Raw genomic sequence first — 17,828 nt, 5'->3', positions numbered from 1 at the left:
AAGAGGAGAGTGAAAAAGTTGGCTCAAAGCTCAACATTCAGAAAACGAAGATTATGGCATCTGGTCCCATCACTTCATGGGAAATAGATGGGGAAACAGTGGAAACAGTGTCACACTTTATTTTTGGGGGCTCCAAAATCACTGCAGATGGTGACTGCAGCCATGAAATTAAAAGACGCTTACTCCTTGGAAGCAAAGTTATGACCAACCTAGATAGCATATTGAAAAGCAGAGACCTTACTTTGCCAACAAAGGTCCGTCTAGTCAAGGCTATGGTCATGTATGGATGTGAGAGTTGGACTGTGAAGAAGGTGAGCACCGAAGAATTGATGCTTTTGAACTGTGGTGTTGGAGAGGACTCCTGAGAGTCCCTTGGACTGCAAGGAGCTCTAACCCGTCCATTCTGAAGGAGATCAGCCCTGGGATTTCTTTGGAAGGAATGATGCTAAAGCTGAAACTCCAGTACTTTGGCCACCTCATGCGAAGAGTTGACTCATTGGAGAAGACTCTGACGCTGGGAGGGATTGGGGGCAGGAGGAGAAGGGGACGACAGAGGATGAGATGGCTGGATGGCATCACTGACTTGATGGACGTGAGTCTGAGTGAACTCCGGGAGTTGGTGATGGACAGGGAGGCCTGGCGTGCTGCGATTCATGGGGTCGCAAAGAGTCGGACACGACTGAGCGACTGAATTGAACTGAACTGAATGGGGGTGGATGCCATGATCTTAATTTTTTAAATATTTAGTCTTAAGCTGGCTCTTTCACTCTGCTCCTTCACCTTATCGAGAGGCTCTTTAGTTCCTCTTCACTTTCTGCCATTTAGAATGGTATCATCTGCATATCTGAGGTTGTTGATGTTTCTCCCTCCTATCTTGATTCTCGCTTGTAACTCATCCAACCCGGCATTTCTCATGATGTGCTTGGCATACAGGTTAAACAAACAAGGTGACAGCAGACAGCCCTGTCGTGCTCCTTTCTGAATCCTGAACCAATCATTTATTCCATACAGGGTTCTAACTGTTGCTTTTTGACTTGCATACAGGTTTCTCAGGAGACAGTAAGATGGTCTGGTATTCCCATCTCTCTAAGAATTTTCCACAGTTTGTCATGATTCATATAGCCAAAGGCTTTAGTGTAGTTGATGAAACAGAGATAGATGTTTTTCTGAAATTCCCTTGCTTTCTCTATAATCCAGTGAATGCTGGCAATTTGATTTCTAGTTCTTCTTCCTTTTCTGAACACAGCTTGGACACCTGGAAGTTCTTGGTTCGCATAATGCTGAAGCCTAGCATGTAAGATTTTAAGCATGATTTTACTAGCATGGGAGATAGCTGCAATTGTCTGATGGTTAGCACATTCTTTGGTATTGCCCTTCTTGGGAATTGGGGTGAGGATTGACCTTTTCCAGTCCAGTGGCCACTGCTGGGTCTTGCAGATTTGTTGACATAATGAATGCAAAACACTGATGGCATCCTCTATTGGAGTGAAGTCGCTCAGTCGTGTCCAACCCTTTGCAACCCCATGGACTGTATGTAGCCTACCAGGCTCCTCCATCCATGGGATTTTCCAGGCAAGAGTAGTGGAGTGGGTTGCCATTTCCTTCTCCAGGGAGTCTCCCGCATTACAGGCAGACACTTTACCATATGAGCCATCAGGGAAGTCCTGTCCTCTAGGGATCTGGATAGTTCTGCTGGAATTTCATCACATTCACTAGCTTTATTAACAGCAGTGCTTCTTAAGGCCCACCTGACTTCACGCTCCAGGATGTCTAGCTCTGGGTGACTCACCACACCATTGTAGTAATCCAGTTCATTAAGATCTTTTTGATACAGTTCTTTTATGTATTTTTTTCCATCTCTTCTCAATCTCTTCAGTGTCTACTAGGTCTCTACCATTTTTATCCTTTATTGTGCCCATCTTTGAGCAGAATGCTCCCTTGATGTTTCCAATTTTCCTGAAGAGATCTCTAGTCTTACCTCTTTTGTTGTTTTCTTCCATTATTAAACACTGTTCATTGAAGAAGGCCTTCTTGTCTCTTCTAGCTGTTCTTTGAAACTCTGCTTTTAACTGGATGTACCTTTCCCTCTCTCATTTTCCCCTTCTCTTTGTTCTTCTGCTGTTTGTAAAGCCTCCTCAAATAACCACTTTGCCGTCTTGCTTTTCCTTTTCTTTGGTATGGTTTTGTTCACCGCCTCCTGTACAATACTACGGACCTCTGTCCATAGTTCTTCAGACACTCTGTAATATAGATCTAATCCCTTGAATATACTTGTTACCTCTACTGTGAATTCATACAGGATTTGATTTAAGTCATACCTGCTGGCCTAGTGTTTTTCTCAGTTTTCTTTAGTTTAAACCTGAATTTTGCTATCATAATATAAGCCACAGTCAGCTCCAGGGCTTGTTTTTGCTGACTATATACAGCTTCTCCATCTTCGACTACAAAGAATGGAATCGGTTTGATTTTGGTATTGACCATTTGGTGATGTCTGTGTGTAAAGTTGTCTCTTGTGTTGTTGAAACAGAGTATTTGCTATGACTAATGCAGAATTCAGTTAGCCTTTGTTTGCCCCGCTTTATTTTTTGTTCTCTAAGGCCAAACTTGCCTATTACTCCAGGTATATCTTGACTTCCTACTTTTGCATTCCAATCCCCATTGATGCATAGAATATCTTTTTTAGGTATTAGTTCTAGGAGGTCTTCTAGGTCTTCATGGAACTGATCAATTTCAGTTTCTTCGGCATCAGTGGAATGGGCATGCATGCTAAGTCGCTTCAGTCGTGTCTAACTCTGTGCGACCCCATAGACAACAGCCCACCAGGCTCCTCCATCCACAGGATTCTCCAGGCAAGAACACTGGAGTGGGTTGCCATTTCCTTCTCCATAGACTTGAATTACTGTGAGGTTGAATGGCTTGCCTTGGAAACGAACCGAGATCGTTTTATCATTTTTGAGGTTGCACCCAAGTCCTGCATTTCAGACTCGTTTGTTGATTATGAGGGTTACTCTGTTTCTTCTATGGGATTCTTGCCCACAGTAGTAAATACAATGTTTATCTGAATTAAATTTGTCCCTTCCTGTCCATTTTAGTTTGCTGATTCCTAGGACATCGTTGCTTATTCTTACCATCTCCTGCTTGATCACTCACAACTCACCTTGATTCGTGGACCTAACATTCCAGGTTCCTATGCAGTACTGTTCTTTGCAGCACTGGATTTTACTTTCGACAACCAGACAGATCCACAACTGAGCGTTGTATCCACTTTAGCCCAGCCACTTTATTCATTCTATTAGTATTTCTCCTCCACTCTTCCCCAGGAGCATATTGGACACCTTAGACCTGGGGGACTCATCTTTTGGTGTCATATCTTTTTGACCTTTTTAAATAGCTCATGAAGGTTCTCATGGCAGGTATAACTGGGGTGGTTTGCCAGTCCCTCCTCCGGTGGGTCACGTTTTATCAGAACTCTCTGCTATGACGTGTCCATCTTGGGTGGCTCTGCATGACATAGCTCATAGTTTCATTGAGTTATGCAAGCCCCTTCGCCGCAACAAGGCAGTGATCCATGAAAGGAATTAAATATCTGAAACCTTAAATTCTTACTGAGAACACTTTGCTCATCTCAAGTGTCTCATTTTCATTGAAATTCATTTTAACACATTTGGATACTGGATCATATTAACTCTTACTAAGTAGCTTCACACACAGTGAAACAACCTAAGAACTATGAAAGAACTAAGGTGGAAAGTTAGGAGCAACTTGTTCATGAGATGGTAGTGAAAGATATTTTTGGAAAGATGCTGACATTTTAACTTTGAGTTAATATTTGATGATTAAAGTGAAATTTTAGTTGAAATAATTTAAAATAGTTTAAACTTTCTAAAAGTCTTATTCCTTGTACTTCCACAGACTGGAAGTCATCAGTGTACTTGTCCATTAATTTCTTGTACTTCTCAGAATTTCTCTTACTACTCATATATAAGAATTCCATGTGGTACTTCAGTTTGCACAAAGAAGATGCATGAATGCCAGTGAATATATACAGACAGGCTCATTGAATTGTGTTCCCTTCAGAATTATAACCTTATTCTCTATGGAAACATATAATGATATATTTCCTACTGTTGGTCTTTTGACATTTTAAACATAATTTAAACATATTCTAGTTGAAGCATTATCTAAAACATTAAATATTAATTTTAAGGTAAAAAAGTCAAAGCCTTGTGGAGATGGGGAACTTTGTTTATTGCTATGTATCAAACATCTGTAAGCGTCTGCAGCCTGTTATAGGAGCTCAACTGATGCTCAGTCAGTGAAGTCATGTGAAAGTATTTCCAAGGAAAAGTTTTTTAAATGAATGTGAGGATTTTCATATTGGTTAAGAGACTCATGTTCCTTCTACTTTCCTTGTGAAACCTCTGTGCCTTCACTTACTAATATTTGTCATCTTAAGATTGTTAGGGCTTCCCTGGTGGCTTAGCTGCTGAAGAATCTGCCTGCAGTGTGGGAGACCTGGGTTGGATCCCTGGGTTGGGAAGATCTGAAGAAGAGAAAGGCTACCCACTCCAGTATTCTGGCCTGGAGAATTCCATGGACTGTATGTATAGTCCATGGGGTTGCAAAGAGTCGAACACAACTGAGGGACTTTCACTTTCAAGATTGTTTAGCCAGAAACTGAAGGTAGACAGAAGCATTGGGTTTTTGCCGAGAACTTTTCCGAGTTGTTCAGTATTAGATATCTTCTGCTTATCTTTTCCTCACTTCCTTGTCTAATGTGATCAAGACCACCAAATGAATTAAAATGTTTGAATGAAGATATTTATCAAGTGCTAATGTTTATTGAGCATGTAGAATTTGTAATATATGGGAACATGAACTGTATTTTAATTTTAAAATATTTTTTTCCTTATGAAAAGAAAGAATTCCCCTCTTATGGAAATAATTCCAGAAAAACTTTGGCCTGACATTTAGGTCACCATACTCTGTAATTTTTATATGTGTATATATATATATATGTAATATATATATATATACACACACATAATATATAATACACATATATAATACATTATATATATAAAATACATATGTCATATATATGTATATGTTAAATGTGTATATGTATGTGTGTGTGTATGTGTGTGTGTATATATATTTTTACACACACACACACACACATGGTAAGTATGTGAATATCTTGGTTTAGCAGTTTCTTTTAGTTCAGTACTATAGTTTATTGCCTGGGTACCAAAGCTACCTAATTCTCCTTTCCTACAATATTAGAAATGTATAGACATCATTAGCCATTATGGGAATGCAGATCAATGAGATACACACTTCACACCCACTAGAGTGACTAAAATGAAAAGACAGATAGCAAGTATTGAGCATGTAGAATTTGTAATATATGGGAACATGAACTGTATTTTAATTTTAAAATATTTTTTTCCTTATGAAAAGAAAGAATTCCCCTCTTATGGAAATAATTCCAGAAAAACTTTGGCCTGACATTTAGGTCACCATACTCTGTAATTTTTATATGTGTATATATATATATGTAATATATATATATATACACACACACATAATATATAATACACATATATAATACATTATATATATAAAATACATATGTCATATATATGTATATGTTAAATGTGTACATGTATGTGTGTGTGTATGTGTGTGTGTATATATATTTTTACACACACACACACACACATGGTAAGTATGTGAATATCTTGGTTTAGCAGTTTCTTTTAGTTCAGTACTATAGTTTATTGCCTGGGTACCAAAGCTACCTAATTCTCCTTTCCTACAATATTAGAAATGTATAGACATCATTAGCCATTATGGGAATGCAGATCAATGAGATACACACTTCACACCCACTAGAGTGACTAAAATGAAAAGACAGATAGCAAGTATTGACCATCATGAAAAAATTGGAATCCTTGCACATTGCTGATGGGAGTGTAAAATGATGCAGCCATAGGATAAAACAGTTTGGCAGTTTATTGAAAGACTAAAGATAGAGTTACAGTATGACCCAACAATTACACTACTAAGAAAAATAAAGACATGTCTACATAGAAACTTGTACATGAATGTTTATAGCAATATATTTATAGTAGCCATAAAATGGAAAGAACTCAAATGTTCATCATTGAATGACTAAACAAAATGTGGTATTTTCAGTGGAAAATTATTTGGCATTTAAAAGAAATGAGGTATTGCTACGTGCTACACATGGATGAATCTTTAAAGTATTGGGCCAGGTACAAAAGACCACTCTGTATCATTCCACTTACATAAAATGTCCAAACCCAGAAAGTAGATTAGTGGTTGCCTAGGGCTAGAGGCGGAGAAGGCAATGGCAACCCACTCCAGTACTCTCGCCTGGAAAATTCCATGGACGGAGGAGCCTGGTAGGCCGCAGTTCATGGGGTTGCTAAGAGTCGGACACGACTGAGCGACTTCACTTTCACTTTTCACTTTCATGCATTGGAGAAGGAAATGGCAACCCACTCCAGTGTTCTTGCCTGGAGAATCCCAGGGACGGGGGAGCCTGGTGGGCTGCCGTCTATGGGGTTGCACAGAGTCGAACACGACTGACGCTACTTAAGGGCTAGAGGGGTTGGAAGGAGATGGGGAGTGACTGCTAATGGGTGCAGTATTTCTTTGTGTGATGAACGTGTTCTAAATTATATAGTGATGACCATTGCACATCTAAGAACCATTCTATTGTACACCTACAAGGGTGAATTGAAAAAAGTGAATTGTGTGACATGTAAATTACATCTCACCACAGTTGTTATTTTAATAAGCGTATGTTTAAATGCATTTGCTTCTATGAGCATAAATTATCTCCAGAATGATATCCACTGATTGCTTATGGGAAGGAGCTGGGTTCCTATCAGGCCCAAGTTCCTATTGTGCCTTGTAATGACTGTAACTATTTTACAAATAAATGTTGAATAATAAAATTATTAATAACTCCTTTCTGATTTTATGTGATCAGGTCCTTCAAGGGTTAGATTATCTCCACAGTAAGTGCAAGATCATTCATACTGACATAAAGCCGGAAAACATCTTGATGTGTGTGGACGATGCATATGTGAGAAGAATGGCAGCCGAGGCCACTGAGTGGCAGAAAGCGGGCGCTCCTCCTCCTTCAGGGTCTGCAGGTGAGAGACTGGGCCAGCTTTGTCTGTGTAGGGGCATTGAGAACCTGCAAAGTTGTTCATAGGAAGCAGTTGAGTTAAATGTGTACATGTTAAGAAGTTGCGTAAGAGCCCAATGACTGGTAATAAGTAGACCTTTTTCTTGAGAAGGAAGATGCCCCAATTAAGTTGTACTTTAATATTTGAATTACTTAGCTTTTCCCTCCCTTAAAAGGTCACTGAACTCTTCTTACCTGCTGCTTCATTTCCATTTGAACGTTGTCTGCGTTGGCCACTTCTCTACAGAGGAGTGTAGAGTAACAGGTTTCCTGTAGCCGACCTACAATCAGCAGAATGCTTCCTTGTCTCCATTGAGCATAGTTACATCAGTGTAACTGGTGCACTTAAAATTAGTTACAAGAACTTCAGGGTGAAAGAAGATCAACTGACTTGAGCATTGGTGTATGAAGTTTTATTTCTGGTTTTCACAAGGTGTCAAGGTGGCCGTGAAGTGTGGATGATGCTTTCATCCTCCCTTCACGTGCTTTCTGCCCTAGTGTGTTGGCAGGTATACACAGGGACTGCAGAGTGAAGGCCCTCAAACTGAGGCTGTTGGCAGATGAACCACTTATGAATCTTGTTTTGTACCATCAGGTTGCTGTTTAGATAATGGAACCATAGTATGTTAAGCTTTTGACATTGGCCAAGTCTGTTCATGTCATTTCTAGACTATTTGCAGTAGTATTGGATCTATTTTAGTTGTATAAACTTGTGAAATAGTTTTCAAACATAGATGTGTAAATTAATTGTTCGTCTCATTGTCTATAAACAAGTTGGGTTGTGTCACTCTTCTCCATTTTCTTATCAGTCAGTGTTTTGTGATTGTGTGTTTTTGAAATGAATGAGTGTTTAATTTCAGATTAATAAGAGAAATGACTCCATGTGAACCACTATGGCTTTGCTTTTTAAGAGCCAATCATTTGTTTGAGTTAGATAAACTTTCTTTAGGGCTCTATGATTAACAAGCGTTAATATTTAACAGTTGTTTAAGTTGCATAGCCATTGAAAGGCAGTAGTTATTTCATTTTACAGTTCAGATTACCTACAAAAAGATAAGTATCTGTTTCACTCTAAATGTTCGCTTTGTTTTGTTTTGTTTTTAGTGAGTACTGCTCCACAGCAAAAACCTGTAAGTACTCACACACATACTTATATTACCTCCTTGTCAAAAGTGACTAGTCATTATTGAACTTTTCTAATTGTAACATTAGTTTTTGTTTCTTTCTGCAACAGCTTTTCTTTAAGGGTTGTTTGAGGCAATTAGTTTTACTTTTTGTTGCTGTTGTTCCTTTCTCAATCACAGATGTTGTCATGTATTTTAGTGTAAAAGACAGCCATGTTTATAAATGCTGTGCATCCTTAAATATGCAAGACAATGTTTTGAAAAAGTGAAGTGATTTTTAGAGGTGGGATAATTAGAGCTGTCCCAAATTCTGTGTTTTCCTCGTGTACTTTCTGGAGTGCTGTTGGCTGAGTCTGATAAAATGTGAGGTTATAGAGATAGGGTTTTAAGTGTGATTATTCCACAAACACTTTCTATTATTTCTAATTTGCCTCTAAGTTACCTATTTTTTCTGAAGCTGCTGTTCTAATTTTTTTCTAGCTAGTAGTTAAATGTGAAAGAGCGTTATCTGTGTGGTCCTATCAAAATATGAAGTGTGAGCAAATAAAGCAGGCTGTTTGAAATTAAATTCTAGCCCAGAGGACCTAAACCTGGTTTAGTCTTGGTTCCAGTCAAGCATAGAATATATGTATATCTCAAGTTAATGGGTCACCTGCAAGTTTTAAAGATCTTTATGACCCGAAAGCCCTTGGAAGGAAATGTGCAGAACTCCAGAGTGCAGCCAGCAACCCTCAGTCTGGAGTGGGAGTCCCAGCAAGAGGGGGAGCTGTAAGAATTCTGCCACCTGGCCTGCTGAGCTCTGCCGTGGCTTGAGCAGCTTGCTTTGATTATTGGTTCTGTGAAAGACTGGAGGATCCCATTGCCAGTACTTTCCAAGTCAGATGGCCATGACTGGAGGCAGACTGAAACCATGGCTTTCTCTTTTTTTCCCTTTACTTCATATGCTCATTTCTTACAGTTCCTGCTGTCTTGGCTGTTGTTAACAACTTTGTGAGACCCAAGCACAAACAGTGCTGTTGACCAAACATGAATGAAGTACACCTGTTTTGGCAGACAGTTGAGTAAGACAGTAGAGAAGGGAACATTGTTAATACTTTGTAGACAGGCAGTAGCAAATGAAACTTGTAAGAGACGCTTCTTGTCTAAAGGCAGGAATGCCTCAGCATATTTAGTTCTTAGAATTTAAAGGGAAAAGGCTTGCTGGATTTAAGCTGTATCTCTCCATTGGCAGGAGCTGGTAGTAGTCCCGCTACTTGATATCAGCACTGGTTTCTTTTTTTTCTGGCTTTGCTGCAACGCTAACCATATTGTGGATCTCATGTCTGGGCATGTGATTTTAATTGAATAGACCTGAGAAAACAGACTGTGTTGGTATTTGCCATGTTGCCAGCACTTAGACGCTGCTGCATAGTGCTTTAAAAAGAAGCAAACTGACCTGTGCTATTTTCTTAACATGTTGTAGATAGGAAAAATATCTAAAAACAAAAAGAAAAAAATGAAAAAGAAGCAGAAAAGGCAGGCTGAGTTACTGGAAAAGCGCTTGCAGGAAATAGAAGAATTGGAGCGAGAAGCTGAAAGAAAAATAATAGAGGAAAACGTCACGTCAGTTGTACCTTCCAATGAGCAAGATGATGAATACCACCCAGAGGTGAAGCTAAAAACAGCAGGACTGGAGGAGGTGGCCGAGGGAGAGACTGCAAATAACAATGGTCAGTGAACGCTGGAGAGCGGGCTGCACCCCAGGGCCTCACGCAGGGCGACTTGGCGCTGCTGTGTTTCAGACCTGAGGGTGATTTCAAGTCTTCCCTGGAGAATGTAGGAGCTGTCTGATACTTGCTTTGTAAAATATGCACCAGAAATAGGTTTCAAAATAGTTTTTGTTTTTTAATGGAAAGTGTCTGAGAAGCACCATGTCTTTATCATGTTAATGATTGTCCTTCATTTTGTAATTAAGCTTTGACTTAACAGTAATGTACCCTTGGACAATCTCTGAAGATTATATAGGAGAGGGTAGAAAATGGAAATACAGCTCTGTTTATGCTCATTTTCTCTAAGAGCTAACTTTTTCTAATAAGAGGAGGCTAGTTATTTAGTAAACGAAAAATAAGATTTAGAGAACCTGGAGATTTACCTCGAGAGCCCAGAGGTGTTTGCTGTGTAGCAAGTGCAATTGGCATGCTCAAACGTGTCTCTTGTTGGAGAGGATAGATGCCTAGTGCACTCTGTTCAGGAGAGTGACAAGCTCTAATTCTCACCCTTCCACTTCGTAAGGTGAAGCTGAGGACCAGGAGGAGAAAGAAGACACTGAGAAAGAAAACACTGAGAAAGATGAAGACGATGTTGAACAGGAGCTCGCGAACATAGACCCTACCTGGATAGAATCACCAAAAACTAACGGCCATATTGAGAACGGCCCCTTCTTACTGGAGCAACAGCTGGATGATGAAGACGACGATGAGGAAGATTGCCCAAATCCCGAGGAATGTAACCTCGATGAGCCAAATGCAGAAAGCGATTACACGTATAGCAGCTCCTATGAACAATTCAATGGTGAATTGCCAAATGGACGACATAAAATTCCCGAGTCACAGTTTCCAGAATTTTCCACATCATTGTTCTCTGGGCCCTTAGAACCTGTGGCTTGTGGCTCTGCACTTTCTGAGGGATCCCCCCTTACTGAACATGAGGAAAGCAGTCCATCCCATGACAGAAGCAGGACAGTTTCAGCCTCCAGCACTGGGGATTTGCCAAAAAGTAAGTGTTCCTTCCCATGAGCTCTGCTTTCAGTCCCTGAATGTCATGCCCCTGACAGATACTGGGAAGGGGATTGCCTGGAGGAGGTATAGCCATGTGTGTATGCAGTAAGCACTTTTATTTTATTACTTTTGTAACCGTGAGTAAGTTAGTATAATTTTAAAAATATCCTGGGCCACTAGGATTTCTCTTGCCCTCTGCATATCAGATCCCATTTCTGAGTTTTTTTTTTCCTTCTTCTGTCTTAGTGATGATACCTTTGCAAAAGTTTTCCAAGTCTAGCATTTTGCCCTGTAGCTTTCTATAGTGTACTTCCATCTGATAAAAATGCTATGTTTAGTTTTTGTGTTTTTTTGTTCTGCTTCATTTCTAGTCAAGGGAAGATGTGCCTGCTCTCTATCTGTATTGAGGAAAAAATATCTTTATTTTGATAGCTGTTCTTGATTACACCACTCTGCTGTTAAAATTTTAAAGGAAGTGACGTAGGTTTAAATGTGGTGATGGTGTATATCAAACCCTGATTTTGAGGGTAGATGCCACATGACATATCTCTGCCTGTAGTATGCTGGGGGACTTCAGGAGGCAAACTGTGTCACAGTTGGCTTGCACTCTGGCCCACAGAGGAAAAGCTCAGAAACCTCCTCTGCTCCCTCTGCTGACAAGAATGTTAACACATGGCGAGTCCGTTGATGAGCCAGTCCTGCAAATAGCTCAGGATGTTCTGCAGCCCCAGAGACCTGCAGAGTCCTCTGTTACTCACTGGCCACAGCTAGTCATCCTAAGGGTGTGGTTTTTCCTGTAACTTGGATAGACGTATTCTCCTGTCTACCTTTACTCTGACCAGGTTTAAAAGTGCTTGAAATGCTTTCACAAGCAATGTGGCTTCATCTAAGGAAAAACTCACCTCTTATTCTCCTCGACCCTCATTCTATTCCCGTACTACTGCTGACACTTCAGGTACCAAGTGTATGTGTAGGGGCTTTCCTACGCTAAATAGCTCTCCAGCGCCGGCTCAGTGTCTCGCAGTTTAAGTAAAGTTTGACACTGCCTGGAGATAGTGTCACATGCCAGGGTCTAGGGCTCAGTTTCATCAGACTGTATCAATCTCCCACCCCCAACCCGTCACAAGTCCCAAGTCATCATCTCTGCTTCTGGTAAGTTCTGAATGGGAGGTTTCCATGATGCTGTCCTGGGGTTAGATTAATTTGTTAGAGCAGCTCACGGAACTCAGGAAAACAGTCAGCTAGCTGCTGGATGGTCTGTTGATGAAGAAAGGATGTAAGCAACAGCCGGATGGAAGGGATGCGCAGGGCATGGTGTCTGGGGAAGGTGCGAGGCTTTCATGCTCTTTCCCGAATCACCCCCTCCCTGACATACCTCCCGTATTCCTCTGTGGTACGGACTCACTGATTCTTTTTTCTTTCAATTAACACATCCAATTGTGTATTGTTATCATTTACAGCTTTTTTTTTTTTAATGCCAGAATTACCCCAAATTTGGCCTTTGTCAGCCTCTTCAGGTTGCTTCTTAGGTCCTTTTGACACAATCGCATTGTTCTCCAGGTGCCTCCTCGCTCTTCTAGAACCACGTGTCCCAAGTTCTTACTTGGGGCAGGACCCAGGCTGGATTCAGACTTGTTGCTGAGTAGTTTTTGCTATTAAGATCTTGTAAATGTTGTATAATGTACATAATGTATAAGAACAGTAGTATGTAAGCTTTATAAACACGCATATATTGAAATGAATGTTCAAACATCTTTTGTTGATGGAGTAAACAGCATAAAAAGGTTTAGTAATCTCAAGTGTAGCATGGTCTCTTCCCTATTTATTTTTAAGTCCTAATATCGAGTGTCTGTGTGAACGTGGCATGCTTGCTGATGCTTCTGGGAGAAAGAGCAGGTCTGGTTTTCCCTCTGGTGCCAGTCTCTTACCAAGCTGACCTTTTCGTTCATCCAGTCATTTGTTTGGGGGCACTCAGTTTGGGTTTTCAAAGCCTGGTTGTTGAACTGTGGACAGCCTCTGCACGGAGGTGCTTTGTTTCCTGTTGGGAGGATCCTGTCCTGGAGGCTGGCAGTTGGCCATGGGGCACTGAAGAACGGGAAGTGGGAGTAGTACCCTTCAATCAGTTTGTGTGGATCCTTGTTGTTGCAGCAGAGGGCATATATCAGGAAATAGTAGAAGAAATGCTGGGGCTGGAATGAGAAGATTGAGGATCACCTTATGTGGCAGGCTAGAGAATGTGAACTTCTCCCTGGAGTAATTGTGTAGCCACTGAAGGTTGGGAAGAGGAGGCAGGGTTCCTCTTGGATTATTAGCTGCTGGATATATATATATACACAAATAATATTCTGGATATATATTTTAATATTATATAGTATTAAAGAGTCCTGGGAGCAGGGTGGCGCTTGCAGTGCACACGTCCTGTCGCCCTCACCTCGTGGTGGCCGTGTCGTCGGCAGTGCTTGGCTGGACGCTGGACCACAGCTCCACGCTCTTCTCTTTCCCACTCTTGCTTCCTAGACTGTTTCCTGCAGAGCAGTTCTGAGAGGGCTTTTTAAAGCATGCCCCCACCCCCCATCTCCAAGATATTTCCACGTCATTCTCTAAAGCTGACAGTCCCGCACAGTCCATCCCTAGCACCTCTCCTTCTGATACCGTCCCCACCCACCTCTGTCTCCCCTGCTGGTTCTGCTCCTCCCACACGGTCTTCTTTCTGAAGTTTCTCAAGGGCGCAAGTTTATTTCTGCCTCTCTGCGCTTTGGACTTGCTGTCATGTCTGCCCAGAGCCTCTCTCCTTCGTGCTGCCCTGCGTTCAGACCTCCCCTCAAACATCACCTTCTCAGAAAAGACCCCTTGGGCTGAATGCCCTCATCAGTAATCCATCTCTGTTCTCTGCTTTTTACTTCTTAGCATATAGAGTTACTTGACATAGTATGTGAATCAATCGTTTTATTTACTTTATCATCCATATTCTCAACGAGCATGTGAGTTTCCTAATTAGGGTGTGGTGGCAGAACCTTGCTCTTCTGGTGCCCGGACGGCATTCACCACATGGAAGGGACTCGTAAATACTTGGTGAACAGAGAGGTAAGGTTTGAGTGTTAAATCTTATAGTTCTGCTCTTTCCTTGGGCTGGCATTAAATCTCCTGCATATAAAGAGAATACTCATGCCTTCCTTGTAAGGCTGTTTTAAACTTAAAGTATCAGTGAAGGCCTGCACAGTGCCTTGCAGATAAGTGACGGTGGCTGTTCATCATGGCGGCCCCGCCGGGGGGGATCTTGCTGGCACCCAGGCTCACTTGATGGCATGAATACAGTGTCACTCAGAGACTTAACAGCCCCAGCCCTTCCTAAAGCGAATTCTTCCTGCCTTTCTCTTTGCACTTTTCATTCCCTCCTTAGTAGCAGAGAGCAAGGATAAGCCATGATATAGTTGCGTAATAGTGACTGAATCAGGAGAGGTGATCTGATTTTTGGGCAAAGCAAAATCTCTATGATTATGTAGCGAGTGTGTGTGTCCCTGTATTTAAATGGGCCTTTTTGAGTGTTGTAGTCTGGTAACCTTTCACAGACACTTAGAGCAGGAAACTGTCACACTGAGAAAAGAGATGCAAACTGATTCTCTTTTACCTCCTGTGTGTTCTGAGTATGGTTAAATTTTTGAGGTAGATTTCCGAGTATCATTTGGAAGGCATTGTGTGCTGGGTAACTATGCACAGACAGAAACCTGGAGGCTAACAGCAGTCACCAAAGAGACTTTGGTGCTCAGAAGCCAGGAGTATTAAATGCAAAGAAACTGTACCAGTCGTGCCTGGATTAACAATGGTTTGACTTTGTGATGGTTGCAAAAGTGAAATGCAGTCTGTAGAAGCTGTGCTTCACCTTTGGAGTGGTGGCACCTACCACGTGGCCTCTCATCCTTGGCTGGACCCTCTCTGGCCTAAATAGAAGAAGCCTTGGCCTCAGAGGGCAGGTAGAGCGGAGCCCCTAGCTCTCCTGTGTTTGGTCTGCTTTTGTTTTGGGGGGTGAGGATGGTCCTTTTCTCTTCCTCCTTTACTGAGAACTGAGCCTCATGGTGTTTAAGTCATTTGTAACTTGTAGGTGTTGAAAATTAAATTTGAATCCAGTTCTGCAAAGCTCTTATTCCACTGTTGTGCCTTCTGACTCTCCTTTATTTAGTGACAGGAGGGATTCATCTGGCCATTTCCGGTGCTGGCCATCGGTCTGTTGGGTCAGCATTTTTGTTTTCTCTGGGACTCAGTTTCTCAGCCCATTCCCTGTTCAGTGTGAACACCTCACATGTCTGTGTGGGTCTCTGTGCTGCCGCCCTTATCATTTCTGATTTCTGTGTTTCTTCTCCTTGGCTCATACCTGGCCTTTGGTGAGACCTTATGGTGTTACAACTTCTTCATAAAGAGGGATGTGGGCCTAGGGCAGATAGAGAAAAGGAAAACACCCGAGTCTGACTGACTCGGGTTGATCCATCAGTCCGAGGAACAGGTCTTGAGGGCTAAAATGTCACCCAGAGTTCTCTCGCATTTTCTGGCCCCTCCTGGGAAGCTTTGTGGGCGCCCCAGGTCCTGGATGCCTCACCCACTCGCTGCCCTGTTCATGGTACATTCCGCCTGGCCTTGCTGCCTGCCTGGGATGCCAAGCTTCATACAAGGGTCTGCCCAAAAATGGTTGTTCAGTCGCTAAGTCATGTCTGACCCCTTGCAATCTCATGGATTGCAGCACGCCAGGCTTTCCTGTCCTTCACAGTCTCCCAGAGTTTGCTCAAACTCATGTCTCTTGAGTCAGTGATAAAATCCAACCATCTCAACCTCTGTCACCCTCTTCTCCTCCTGCCCTCAGTGTTTCCTATCATCAGTCTTTTCTAATGAGTCAGCTCTTCACATCAGGTGGCCAAAGTATTGAAGCTTCAGTATCAGTCCTTCCAGTGAATATTCAGGGTTGATTTCCTTTAGGATTGACTGGTTTGATCTTCTTGCAGTCCAAGGGACTCTCAAGAGTCTTTTCCAGCACCACAGTTCAAAAGCATCAATTCTTTGGCGCTCAGCCTTCTTTATGGTCCAACTCTTACACACACACACACACACACACCCCTCTCCGCCCCACATGCATGCACGCACACATACACCTCTCCATCCTGCAGGGGAATCTTCTCTCTACCCTCGAGTTTAGTAATATCACACTTCCGAGCTAGACGGAAACCAGTAGGGAACTGACGTGATCTAATGAGGAGCAGCTAAAAGTTACAGGAACTGAGTGGCCTGACCCAGAGGTGAAGGAGGGGGAGAAAGGAGAATGGGCAAGTCAGTGTGCATGGGGTCTCTGGGCAGCTTGCCCTCTTATGAAGTATTTCCCTGAGATGGAGAATTTGAGAACTTAAATTTGTTGAGGTCAGCTTACAGGATTCCAGGCCTAAATGATCATGCCACTACTTTTCTAGAAAAGGAGTGTGCCCTGCAAGCATTGTGTACACACATGCAAACCACTTAACCCAGGCGCTAACTGTCCTGCTGTTTACTCATGCCAGCGAAAACCCGGGCAGCCGACCTGCTGGTGAATCCCCTGGACCCCCGGAATGCCGATAAGATTAGAGTTAAAATTGCAGACCTTGGAAATGCTTGTTGGGTGGTAAGTAAAGTGTTTTTTCTTTCTTTGGTTGTGATCATGTATTAGACGATGCTTTTTCTCTTTTTTAATGTCTGTGTTCCTCCACAGTAATGTAGTCTGTTCCCTTCCAGCATAAACACTTCACAGAAGACATCCAGACGCGTCAGTATAGATCCATAGAGGTTTTAATAGGAGCAGGTTACAGTACGCCTGCTGACATTTGGAGTACGGCATGTATGGTAAGAGTGCCCTGTGCCCTTTTCCTCCATGTAAAGGCTCATCCCTTTAGTCCCCACAGTAGGCCAGTCTTACGAGTGCCCATGGCCTAAGCCTTCTGACAGGAGGTTGTCCAAGGAGGGGTGGGCGGGCAAGGTTTAGAGTTGGCAGGATCATTCTCAGGCGTGTCCTGGTGTATGTTTTGATTTGGGCTTGTGAGAGACAACCTCGCAAGGCCCTCTATAGCCCCCAGCTACAGACCTCCGCCGTGGTGATGGACTTCACGTAGTTCCTGTTGGCTCTTGAAGTCTTGTGGGCTGTACACAGCCTGTGTTTCCCTCACTCAGGCTGGGGAGGAAGATGAAATAGCTGTGATTTAGGGGAAGGTTTGAGGAGGTCTGACAGACGTGTTACTGGAGAGGAGAGGCTCTCCCCACATACCACTGTTTACTCTCTCTCCTGTTAAGTACAGTCTAGAAACCGTTCTGGCTTACGGCTCTAGGCCGTCTAGCCTCGTCGGAGGTACCAGCAGCTGCGTATGCTGTTTGAGTGAGTCTGGTCCCACAGGCAGCTTGGAGATGGTTTTCCTCAGGTTTTCCTGTGTATATAGATACATAGAGAGATAGCAGAGCCTTTTTGCTGCCACTTGTGTGCATCGAAAGTCTGGTTGTGTCTAAACTCTCCCAAGTTCTGCCAGTGTCTCTTCTCACTCTCTCCTTACCTGTGAACCAATGAGCATGAATAGTCCCTTGTCTATAAGCCAGTTTCAGTTTCTTTCTTGGTCCTGTTTCCTGGCCAGTGTCTCTTAGTGAGCTGAGCTTGGTGGTCTTTTGTTGGAAACATGGATGTATCTGTTGCCTCAGGTGGTGTTTCATGATTTTCTTGTATCG

General features: G+C 42.4%; 1 protein-coding gene across 1 annotated transcript in view; it reads left to right on the top strand.

Moving 5' to 3' along the window:
• Nucleotides 1–17,828, top strand: part of SRPK2 (SRSF protein kinase 2) — a gene marked incomplete at its 5' end in the record, with an annotated part of 79,206 nt that overhangs the window by 43,118 nt on the left and 18,260 nt on the right. Inside the window, 6 exons of the mRNA XM_010841496.1 lie at nucleotides 7,025–7,190; nucleotides 8,330–8,355; nucleotides 9,812–10,058; nucleotides 10,621–11,103; nucleotides 16,643–16,743; nucleotides 16,854–16,961. Coding sequence (XP_010839798.1) covers nucleotides 7,025–7,190; nucleotides 8,330–8,355; nucleotides 9,812–10,058; nucleotides 10,621–11,103; nucleotides 16,643–16,743; nucleotides 16,854–16,961 — 1,131 coding nt within the window. The remainder of the gene's footprint in view (nucleotides 1–7,024; nucleotides 7,191–8,329; nucleotides 8,356–9,811; nucleotides 10,059–10,620; nucleotides 11,104–16,642; nucleotides 16,744–16,853; nucleotides 16,962–17,828) is intronic.

The sequence above is a fragment of the Bison bison genome, unplaced genomic scaffold (assembly GCF_000754665.1).
Source record: "Bison bison bison isolate TAMUID 2011002044 unplaced genomic scaffold, Bison_UMD1.0 scf7180017864162, whole genome shotgun sequence".
Classification (NCBI taxonomy): Eukaryota; Metazoa; Chordata; class Mammalia; order Artiodactyla; family Bovidae; genus Bison; species Bison bison.
The sequence above is the reverse complement of the archived record's forward strand: the minus strand, read 5'-3'. Positions and strand labels throughout refer to the sequence as shown.